Here is a 12,369-nt window from a genome sequence, read left to right as displayed (position 1 = left end):
ATACAGCACATTGACAAAGAGTGATAGGCAAAGTGGAAGCATGTTCCTTCAGATATAACAGCACTAGACTCATTTAGCAGTGGTTAAATGTCATCAAGTTGAATAAGACTCAGAGTAAGCTTTGCACAAAAGACCTGAACTCTGTTCTAGAATTAAAATTGTTTCTGTACATTTATAGAGTTTAGCGAGTTTGTAGAGTTTTCAGAAGCATCTAGTTTAGGAAGTGGATGCCACTCCTGCTTCCCAACATGAGTCAATCTGGAAGCTCATCCAAACATTGCACAGAATAGGTAACCATTATGGGATTTGACACGACTATGAAACAGTGTTGAGCATCAGAGCAACTCCAAGTTGTTCAGTTCAGCAAACAGACAAATGATTGTTGTGTCTTTTAAAGAATATTCATTCTAAAATTAACAAATTTTAAAGCCATATCCTTTAGCAAGCCTCCACCCTTAGTCTAAGGCTCAAAGGCTATCTGCTTTTGAGGGGAGGGGAGAAAAACAGTAACACACAACAAACACAACACTGGAAACTTCCCTTATGTGACCATAAGTCAGAGTATTTACCAAATACTCCTGTAATCTATATGCACAGTAAAGTCTGAGAAGCACTACAGTAAATCAGTCTGTCCCGAAGTGTCTATCCTTAATCAGGCTTTGGATTTGGCTCTCCAAAAATGTGCCTTCCTGCTTCCAGGCTGCCTTTTCAAGTTCAAAATTCCTGCCCTTTCACATTTGAGAACTCTCTGCCTTGCCCAGTGTTGTCACCCTGACTTTCTAGAATTTGTGCTTCTAGATTTAAAACCAATTGGCAGCATCAGGATGGATGGTGAAGAGATTGAGATTGTTCACAGCTTTAATTTGCTTGGCTCCACAGTCAACACTCTCAGCATCGGTAGCCAGGAAATTAAAAGATGTATTGCCACGGGAAAGTCTGCTGTTAGGGACCTCTCTGGAGACGAAGGTGTGTCTGATACAGGCCGTGGTCTTTGAACTCACTTGTTATGTATCAGAGAATTGGACAATGACTAAAAAGGATAGAGGAGAATTGACGCCTTTGATCTGTGGTGCTGGAGAATAGTATTGAGAGTACCATGGACTGCTGGGAAAACAAACAGATTCATCCTGGAGAGGGTTAAACCAGGTGGCTCCTTGGAGGCAAGGATTCTGAGGCTCTGTCTAACATACTTTGGACATGTTGTAAGGAGGGACTGGAGAGGGACATCATGCTTGGTAGAGTGGAGGGACAGCACAGGAGGGGAAGGCCCTCTATGAGGTGGATTGATTCAGTGACTGAGGTAATCGGGATGGGTGTGTTAGAGACAGTGCGATTGGCACAGGACAAAGCAGAGTTTAGGGCTGTTGTACACAGGGTCGCTATGAGTCACAAGCGACTCGATGGCACATTACAACAACAACAGATTTAAAACCAGGAGAACACACAAGTGCATTCTAGAGAGGGTGAAGCCAGGCTACTCCTTGGAGGCAAAAATTCTGAGGCTTTGTTTGTTATACTTTGAGCATGTTACAAGGAGAGACCTGTCCTTGGAGAGGGATGTCATACTTGCAGTGGTGGAGAGATGGAGAAAGAGAGGGAGACCGTTGATGAGATGGATTGATGCCGTGACTGGGTAATGAAGGAAGGTGTGTTGGAGACAGTAAAGCTGGCACAGGATAGAACAGGTTTCAGGGCTGTTGTACACAGGGTCGCTAGGAGTTGCAAGTGACTCAATGGCACATAACAAGAAGACGACTTAAAAACAAAAACCCCAATAGCAACAGTAGCAGAGGGATTCAACATAAAGAAGAGCTGTAATAAACTCAGAATTGCCTCTGTTTGGAGTATTCTATCGTTGTTAGCCTCTTTCTAACCAAGTTGCCACTGACCCACAGGTGGTGGCTGTACATATAAGGGCATCTCACGAGAAGGACCCATACATAGAAAGGGAGAAATCTTCCCCTGATCCATCACCACCTTTCCCTCCCCTGACAATAATTACGAGGCTGAGTATATAAGGTAGGTGACTACGATGTCCAAGTTCAATTAGATCTAATAAAAAGTGCTCTGAGTTGCATAATTATCACCCTTAGACGACATGCAGCTTAAATACAAGCTGTAGGCCTCCACCCCATCCCTTATCTCTAACTTCCTACCTTCTGGCATGGTCCCACCACACCTCATGAAAATCCAGCTGAAAAAATCTACAGGCTACATAACTCATGGATTTGACTTCTAACCACAATCAACAAGGAACTTTCACAGGCAGCCACTTTGCATATCGCACAAAGGCTGTAATTTTGAGCCACACAAGCTCCCCCTCAAGTGAGCAGCTCATCACTTCCCCTGCCAGCGAAAGCTACTAAGGGCCTGTTCTTAAAACCACCCATTCCAAATGACACTGGGCTAGAATGACCACAAACTAAGCAGATGACATTTTATGTAAAAGGTAGAACTGTAAATACCAGGCTGCACTCAACAGGAAAAGGAAGATTTCTCAAAATGTAAAGTTCTCAACTGCAAGAGGTGTAATTAGCGAAGGACACTCAGCCTGTACTTTAAGGACTTTAAAAGAACTATCATAATCTTGCCTGAGTTGGAAGGTAAGCACCGAGTGTAATTACTGAGCAGAGAAGAGAACATTGCTGCTGAGAAGGGACTTGTCTTGGGCTGCATACCAGGGTCAGACTGATCTAATTCCCGGGGTTCATGAGACTCAAGATTTGCTATTCAGGTTTCCCAGGCCACCAGAAGCTCATTTTCCCAGCCTGGCAGAGAAGGAGTCGGGATCCTTATCAATTTCCTAATCAGCTGCAAAACAGCTGCTGTGGGGCTGATTCTAGCTCAGGACTGCTCCCTCTGTGTCTGAGTAGACTGTGCTCTACAGGTTCTCAAAGGCTGATCTTTAAAAGCTGATCTCCAGCCCTTTCTTCTCAGGTGCTTATGGGAGAACTCGAACCTCTAACCTTTCAGTTAACAGCCAATTGTATTAACTCTCACCATCAACTCAGGACTACAAATTCTGCAGTGGGACCACATTTCTAAAGTTAAACAAACAAAGAACAAAACCCAAACGAACAAAAAAGAAAGTTAAGCCAAATAAAACAAAAATGCTAACAGCATTTCATTGTCTAAGTGACTGATTTCCATGAGGGCTTCAGGCAATTTTTAAAAGTAAAGGGACAAGCTTGTGCCACAGATCTTCATCCCTAGACATGTCTACATGGCTCTGAGAGACAGCATGTTTGAGAAGTGACACTGTGAAAGTGTAGGGTCTCCATCTATGTACACACATATTTACACATTTAAAAGTTTCTGTGGATCAATCAAGGGCTAGCTGCTGGACGTGCAAGATTCTAGCCCTGCACACAGGCTATAAAGAAAGAGCTTTGTGCACACATCACTGTCAGAGTACAATACACACGAGGTCAGAGACCAGCACAAAGGACGAAGCAGCAGAATGAAAGAAGAGAACAGAGATGTGAGATGAGGTGCTCAGAGTAAGAGGTACTTGACTGGGGTTTCAGGTGTAAAACAAATTTGTGAAGGATTTTACCTCATTAATAGTAATGGGGGGGGTGGAGAAAAAATAGTAACAGCAAGGATTTCACAAATATTTTGTGAAGAAAGAAATCAAACTGGATAACATCACTGTCTAGATATCACAAATAATATTGCCACTCAAAAGCTGGCGAGGGATGCGGGGCATCACTCAACAGCATCTATGTTTCCAAGAAGGAGTAAAAAACGGATGTAGTAATACTGTACGCTGGGGACTATGTTGTTGTTGTTGTTAAGTGCCGTCGAGTCACAGGCGATGCTATGAAGGAAAGTCTTTGACACTTGGGTGCCTTTTATTCTCTCTCCAGGTTCATAGTGTTTCTGAAGGCAAGCTATTATCGAAGTGGATGCCACTCCTCCTTCCAACTGGGGACTATAGGTAAACAAATATACACACACCATGCAAAGTCCCATGCAAGGAAGCACCAGTCAAAATTCATGGTGCTGTTTTCAGTGCTGACTAGGAGGCTTTCTACTCATGGAGACCCCATGCACAGTGATATTGGAAAACTGTAAGCCAGAAGGTGTTCACTGGCTGATTTTTGGAAACAACTGGTAAGCCGTTCTTCCCAGTCTGCCTGACTCTGGACGTTCTGCTGAGATGTGTTTAGTATCAAAGAAACAAGGAAGCTTCCAGTGACAGAGGAGTAGTGGTGATGCCTGACGTGCACTGGAACAGAACTAAAACTGGGGCCATCCACCCCGAAGAGAATTCAACCACTGAGCCACCACTTCCCACACCCTCCAAACAAATACGTCATCATCTTATTAGGTCTATGCTTTCAAAGCCTGGTGTATATTTCACCAGGTCAAATTATTTTATTTTTTTTAATTTTATACAATTAATATCACCTGGCATTATGGTAAGGAGTTACGCTGGCAACCCAAAGGTATGTGGTTCCAATCCACCAGCTGCTCTGCAGGAGAAAGATGAGCAGTCTCCTCCTGTGCAATTAACTGCCTCTGAAAACCCACTGAAGGGTCAGCTATGGGTCAGTTCTGACTCTATGGTGCACAACAAGAAAAGCACAAATATATCAGAAAAGTCTTGAGGCTTGAAAGCTAGGGACAGATGCCTGGTATTACTACACAGCATCCTTGCAAACGGGAATTCAGGCTTTGGATATTTCCTGGGAGGGAGATATGAGTATTTCTGAGTCTCTACATTCCAGTTCTAGGTATGGCAAAATGATAAAAATCATTCTTCACTTTTACTGAAAACCTGGAACCTCTTGTACATTCCTTCCAATTGGCCTTCGTTCTGGCAACACAGCCTTATTCATGACTGCATGCAACCAGCCAGTCCTAGCCTTTTGAGCTTTTACTTTCAAAGCAAAAGGCCCCTGTGAAACCTGCACAGCAGCTCTGTCACTTTGTAGACTTGACAGGCCACAGTGTGGAGAAAGATTCTTCCTTCAGGCGCTGGCAGTCCCCATTGATGAGTTCAAGTCAGTTATTATGAGGTTCTGCACACACTTTCTGATGACGGATAAAACAAATGGATGTGCCTCAGAGGCACTGGAGGAATTAAAACTACATTAGCTCGTTGCAACTTCAGATCTGGGATTGAGGAGTGTTTGGCTAATTTTTTTTCTCCCCAAATAAAGTTTCAATGAAGCAGGAATTCAGCCGAGTGGAGTTCGGAGACTCCCTGGGTCCAGTTCAGCACTTGGAGGGCAATCAAACACGTTTTACCTAAGGTACGGCACTAACTTTCATCAAAAACTTATCATATGCTCAGTCACAAATGGTTATTGTAAAATCTTTATTAACCTAAGTGCATATAAAAATTGTGAATTCCTAATACAAAGCAGTATTTGACTTTTAAATTTCATTTTAAGCTTGGCCCGTTCACTTGGAATGTGATTACAGAGTAAATTAAAAAGTAATCACATGTGAATTACATTTCCTCGTGAATGTAATGACTTCAGGAGGCTGATTAATGTTAAGCAGTGCCTGTCCTGGTGCACGCACACCTTCCCAGGTGAGGAAGGCAGGATAGCTGTCGTGCGTTGATTTCATTTTCTGTTACTGGTATTCTTGAGAGACTGAACACAGGGCAGGCTCCACACGTTCATTAGGGCAAAGTCTGTGCTTGCCTTTTGTGTGACCACGCACTACTTGCAAAATGCCATCACCATGAACTTAGGCTTGTGAGAAACGGCCAATGAGGAGACCCAGCTATGGTCCCGTTTTCCTGCCAAGTCCCAACTTCTCTTGTTCTCTTCCTTCCTGGCAAATTCTTCCTACTGGGGCGGAATCATTCGATAGAACCACTGGAGAATTCATCCGAATGGGTGTAAAGGTAACAAACTGTCTCATAAGGAATGAGAACTTATTAATAATCTACAGGTGTATTACTGCAGAGAATTAAATTTAAACTATAAATTTAAGCCATATGGCGCACAAGATCATTAAAAACATTCCCCTAGCGGGTAATGGAAAATGTAGAAATCTAAAATATTTACTCCTTTCCAGTATATTCAGGTTAAGGTATTTGTTTTCTAAAGGAGTCATCTGAGCAAGCCTGCTGTTGTTAGCAGGGAAGGTGGGAGCTTCATTATCCTTGCCTTTTGAACAGTAAAGAAAGAAGAGTAAATCATTATTATAGCGAGTTTGGTATCTAGCAAGGCAAATCTAGATGCTAAAGTCACTCTGGTTAACGGTTACTCTACATTTCGGTGACTCTCCACTTTTCAGGGTGAGACTAACAATGCAACTTTGGAAGGACATTTTACATCACTGCTGATGACATATATAAAATGTCGACATGGGCTAAGAAACAAAATTGACATAAAACAGGAACCTCTCTCACTGTTCACCACCCACCTGTCAACTTGTTGAGCCAGGGAAGCTAAGATGCTGGAAATGGTGCTACTCATATTTTAAATGCCAACAGGGTCATCCACAGTGGACATACTTCAGCAGAACTTCCAGACTAAGACAGAAAGAAAGAAAGAAGAATCCAGTGATCTATTTCTGAAAATTATTAGCCTTGGAAGCCCAACGGAACAGAGCAGGACTCTGTCTAACACAGGGCTGGATGATTAGCTCAAGTTGAAACAAACAAACAAACAAACAAAAACCTCAACACAAAGTCACTGTCATTGAGTCAATTCCATCTCACAGGAACTTCCCATCAAGTTCTCTGGGCTGTAGATCTCAACAAGAAGAGGCTAAGGCTACTCATCTCATGAAGAGGAGTTGATGAACTTGAACCACCCACCTCACAACTGGTAGCCCGAAATATGATAAGATACATTGCCAGGGCTCCTTTTAAGCCAAAAGACATTCAAAATTCATGGTCCAAATTGTGAGAGAATTGCTTATAGAAAAGACAATGAAGACAGTGGGGCATTAAGCAAATTGTACACAGGGTTGCTATGGCTCAACAGTAACTCACAATACGACTCTTTTTTATGCATGATATTCTCCGACATCATATCTCTGTTGTGTTCTTTTTTAAAAAAATTTTTGTCTTAAATTGAATTTTGTTCTAGGGAGTATTTGGAATTGGAAGTCTATGATCTCAATCTATGGCTATTTCATTTGGCATCCTCAGATGTTGTTGTTGTTGTTGTTACGTGCCGTCGAGTCGTTTCCGACTCATAGAAACCCTATGCACAACAGCCCTAAATCCTGCTCTATCCTGCGCCAACCACACCGCCTCTGACACACCCATCCCGATTACCCCAGTCACTGAATCAATCCATCTCATAGAGGGTCTTCCCCTCCTGCGTTGTCCCTCCACCCTCCCAAGCATGATGTCCCTCTCCAAGGACCCATCCCTCCTGGCAACATGTCCAAAGTATGTCAGACGAAGCCCCAGAATCCTTGCCTCCAAGGAGTAGCTTGGTTTAATCCTCTCCAATATAAATCTGTTTTCCTGGCAGTCCAGGGTACATTCAGTACCCTTCTCCAGCACCACAGCTCAAAAGCATCCACTCTCCTTCTGTCCTCCCTAGTCATTGTCCAACTCTCTGATGCATAACAAGCGATTGCAAATACCATGGCCTGTATCAGGCGCACCTTAGTCATCCCAAATATTACTTGTTCCATTCTTGAGTGGAGACAGAGGAAGGAAAGAGATAGGGGCAGGAGGAGGATTAAATGTCAGAAGAATAAGACAGAGAAGAACATTCCTATGGATAGTCTTTGGGACTCTGAGGGTTTTTTTGTTTCTGCTTTTAGCCAAAGATATGAGAATTTTCAGGACATCCCATTTAAACTGTAAGAATGTTAGAAACATTTCAATTCTGTATACATATATTTTTTTTTTTTGTAACTTGAAAAGCAGTTTTACTTAAACGTTGCAAAGATCCTTCCCAAAGCACTTACAGGAATTTATATCAAGAAATCCTAGGTTTAGGCGTGTGGCGGAAATGATTCACTTTTTGGAAGGTAGAATTGTCACCTTTTCCATGATTGTAATTGGTCACTTCCCCCTCACAGACCTAAGCTACTTGTACATTCAGAAGTTTGTAATCTGCTGTTCTGAGACATTGTTCATTCTCTAGCACAGACACGAAGTATAAATAAATAACTACAAGGAAGTTCTTAAAATCTGAATTAACATTATGCTGTGCAAAAAAAAGTAAACCCCCAAAAAACAAAACCAAAAAAACATCAACCAACCAGCCTTGAACAACCTACATTCTATGGAAATAGCCTGACTACAATGTGGTTGTGCTACCATGACTGACTTTAGTGCAGAAATGGTTGTTGATTTCTGTGTACCGTTTTGTTTGTTTGTTTGTTTTTTATGGTTTAGGTCTTTAGCACTTTTGTTTCCAAGCATCATCGTGCTTTTGAAAAGGTGAATAAACTGCTATCCGCTCGCAAATCCATTTTTGTTTTAGTCTGAATAAAATCCAGCATAAATGAGTGTTTCTTTTTTTGTTGTTGTTCTGGGAATAGCGGCTCGGTGGGTGTCTCTGTCCCAGCAGTTCGCTGGTTCTCGGGGGGGGGGGGGGGGCAGCCTACAGCCCACACTGTCCTTTTGAGTTGACATCGCACAGAATGAGGAGACAGTGAAGTTCGCCTTGTGTGTTTTGTTGTCTTTTTTTTTTTTTTTTAAGCCTCCAGATTTTACCAGGGCAAGTTCTTCAAGGCCAACAGTCGTGGCACCTGATCCTTACTGGATACAGAGGCGGGTTATAACCAGCGTCAGCCGAGCTTCGTGATCTGGAGGTCTCCGTTGATCTTTACGGTGCCGATGGCTGATAACGTTTGAATGCGGTGGTAAAAATAATAAAGTTGGTGTCTGTCCACAAACACTCTGAACTTCGGGTGCTCACAGAGAATTTCCACCCTGAATGGCTGGTCCGGGATGAATGGAAAGTAGGGGATCGCTGATTGCCCCTCTCCCCTCTCGCCAGATGTACAGGAGTTTCTGAGGAGCTGGCGGTCTGTGAACACGGCTTTGGGTTCAATCGCCACATCAGCGGGGGGATCCTCCGAGTCACCACAGGTCAAGCTGATTGCAAAGCTCTCCGGGTTGAGGTCTACGATGCCCATCACCAACACCTTCTTGCCTGGTCTCATGCCACCTTTAATGTGCCCGCAAAATGGAACTATCAATCGTGGGAAGTACACCTCGGCTTGAACTGGAGAGCCCAGGGAGTTGTTTAAATGCCCATCGTCTAGTTTCACCACGGCATCGCTGTTGGCCACAGAGCCTGCCATCTTCCCGCACGGCGCTGCGGGGCGCGCGGCTGGTGTCCCACAGGCGGGGACGCAGGGCCTATACATATATTTTAAACTACTCAAAGTTTAAGACAGATTTAATAAAAAGCTCTGAGTAAGTGAGATATACTTTAGCCTTGGAGAGATACAAGAGTATTACCTAATTTCCATAGATAACAGACCAGGTAGCTCTGGTAGCCTCGTGATTAAAGAGTTGTACTGCCAACTCAAATGCAGGCAGTTCAAGTCTACCAGCTTTTCGGAGGCAGAAAGATGGGCAATCTCTTCTCATGTGATTTACCATCTCTGAAAACCTGCTAACATTGATGAAGTCAGTTTCAATTTGATGACAATAAGACTTCGTTTTGTTTTTAATGGTGGAAATAGTGCTCGTAAGTGTATATACACATGACATGTTGTGTATAGGACACTAATGAGGAAGGGTGCTGTGTGGTTTGTAAATCACACAATGTGTATCATGGGCATAAAAATGCAATAATCTTCTATTTTACGTTAGGTAGGCCATAACTGTTATTGTTATTTGGTGTCATTGGGTCAACTTTGCCTAATCCAGAGAAGAGGAAGATTCACCAGCAAAATGCATTATGCAGATGAAACAATTCTGTTTGCCAAAACAGAAGAGGACTTGAAGCACTTGCTGCAGAAGATCAAGGACTACAACCTTCAATATGGATTACATCTCAACACCAATAAAACAAAAAATCCTCACCACCAGATCAGTAGACAGCATCATGATAGATGGAGAAAGGTTTGAAGTAGGGGACTTACTTTTCATCTTATTTCAATCCACTATCAATATTCTTGGCACCAGCAGCCAGGGAATCAGAAGATGATCTGTACAGGGAAAATCTGCTGGCAAGGGACCTCTCCAGAGGGACAAAGAGCAAGGAGTCAGTCTAAAGACAAAGGCGTGCTTGATCCAAGCCATGGTTTTCTCAATCACTTATTATACTTCTGAAAACTGGACAACGACTAAGGATGACAGAAGGAGAGTTAATGGCTTTGAATCGTGGTCCTGAAAAAGAGTATAAAGATCCTATGGACTGCTAAGAGAACAAATAGGTCCACCCTGGAGAAAGTGAAACCAGAATGCTCCTTGGAGGAAAAGATGATGAAAGTCAGTCTCATATACTTTGGACATGTTATCAGGACATCATACCTGAAACCATAGAGGCCAGTACAAGAAAGTAAGACTCTTAACGAGCTAGGTTGACACAATGACTATGGAAATGGGGTCATCAGTAGTGGAGAGTGAGGTTGGCTCAGGATAACGCAAGGTTCAGAATCTGTTGTTTATAGGTCATTATGAGTCATAGTCCACTGGAAAGCACATAACTACAATAACAGCAGCAGCAGCATTTTCACAATATCCTGGGTTTAAGCTCATTCTTGCAGATACTGTGTCTCATTGCGGGTCTTCTTTGCTTTGTGTGATCCTCCATCTCTCCAAGCTTGATGTCATTTCCCAGGGGCAGGTCCTTCCTAACAACATGCACAAATTATGTGATGAGGTCTCACCTCCTGGCTTTTAATGAGAATGGTGGCTACACTTACTTCAAAACATATTTGTATGTTCTTTTGCAAGTTAAAGAAATGTTCACGCCATAAGTGGGTAACTTAGAAATTGGAAACAATATCACTAATGTATAAAAAAAAAATCTGGTGATCTTCATTTAGGTAAGTGAAATTATAATCTTTTATGGTCCCAAAGATTTTTATTCTGTATTCTAGCATTTTTTAATTCAAACACTTTCAGTCCTTTATAATGGTCTGATATGTATGAGAGGAGTAACTATGATGCTGAGTGACCTAGAGGACAAGTCACGAGACAAGGAAGGATACAAGGAGCTGCCTGTGTTTACCTTGGCTGAGGCAACACCTAGCTGCTATGGAAGGGCTTAACGAGCACTACGTCTTCATCTAGAAGTTAGTATTGAACCTGGGCTCTCAAGGCAGAGATTATTGACCTATGGTTGCTGCTTGAGAGGCTAGTAAGGATTCCATTAGCAACAGGACTGAGCACTTCTCTGCACTATCATCTGCATTTTGAGGAATGATGCCTGAAGTAATTTCTGACTCCAGTAATTGAGAGGCTCATGCTTGATAGCCACTTAACATGCTGTGTGAATTTTTCTCTACTGTGTTTGGTATACTTATGTAGATGGTACTCAGCTGGACATGATAAGCCCCAATATTCCACAATCCACTTTTAGCTACACCTTTCTTTAGTCCATAAGGAGGGATACTGCTTACTCAGTGGCAGCCCCTCTCTAGTTGTTCAAATCCACCAGCAGCTCCTTGTGAGAAAGATGAGCAATCTCCTCCCTTGTGATTGATAGACCCGGAAAACCCTCTGAAGAGTCAGTTATGAGTTATAGCTCAAAGCAGATGAGAGTTCTTTAGTTTCTAACACACACAAAAAAATCATATTGGTACCAAAATTACTGGCACAGAATGGAATTTTGTATCCACTGGACCCAACATACAAGCAAATTTAATTGTTAAAATGAAAAAATATTTTAACAAGATTGTATCTGTACTGATAAAAGTCATAGGTTTAATATCCAGAAGAGCATTAACCAGAAAAATCATTTTGCCAATTTTTTCAAAAGGAAAAGGACTGATATCACTGAGCTATTAATTAGGTTCCTAAAGTGTGACTCAAGACAATAATAGGATGGCCTACTTTATTGCTGCGCTGCTCGTAATGGTACATATTTAAAAATGATCCAGTCTTTGAAACATACCGACACCACACTTGGACATCTAAAATGTTGAGGCTACGGATTCAGCTTTATTTCCTTAGCATCTTGTCTTTACATCTGTGCCTATCCACACATCCACCTAGCCATCTATCCATTCAACTAACATTACCATTCCTTGTCAGCTATGAGGGACAGATGAGCAGCGACAAGAAAATGGGTAGCCGCTCTCAACAGAGCTTATGAAGGTTCATCTGGCAAGGCAGCTATTCACCAAACTTAAAATAGAAAACCATGGGTTTTCAATGTTGTTGTTGTTATGTGCCGTCGAGTCGTTTCCGACTCATAGCGACCCTATGCACAACAGCCCTAAACCCTGCTCTATCCTGCGCCAACCCCA

At 42.5% G+C, this 12,369-nt stretch overlaps 1 protein-coding gene across 1 annotated transcript; it reads right to left on the bottom strand.

Moving 5' to 3' along the window:
• Positions 1 to 8,727: 8,727 nt before the first annotated feature.
• Positions 8,728 to 9,246, bottom strand: LOC102868403 (galectin-related protein-like). The gene has a single exon (XM_006892191.1). The coding sequence runs from the start codon at positions 9,244 to 9,246 to the stop codon at positions 8,728 to 8,730; it is 519 nt and encodes a 172-aa protein (XP_006892253.1).
• Between the last annotated feature and the right edge of the window lie 3,123 nt (positions 9,247 to 12,369).

The sequence above is a fragment of the Elephantulus edwardii genome, unplaced genomic scaffold (assembly GCF_000299155.1).
Source record: "Elephantulus edwardii isolate Elephantulus edwardi_28Jun2011 unplaced genomic scaffold, EleEdw1.0 scaffold00113, whole genome shotgun sequence".
Classification (NCBI taxonomy): Eukaryota; Metazoa; Chordata; class Mammalia; order Macroscelidea; family Macroscelididae; genus Elephantulus; species Elephantulus edwardii.
Note: the sequence above shows the minus strand (reverse complement) of the source record. Positions and strands in the feature narration are given on the sequence as shown.

Excerpts from the sequence above, each read along its gene's own strand:
- LOC102868403 (XM_006892191.1), bottom strand. The coding sequence starts at position 9,246 with ATGGCAGGCTCTGTGGCCAACAGCGATGCCGTGGTGAAACTAGACGAT.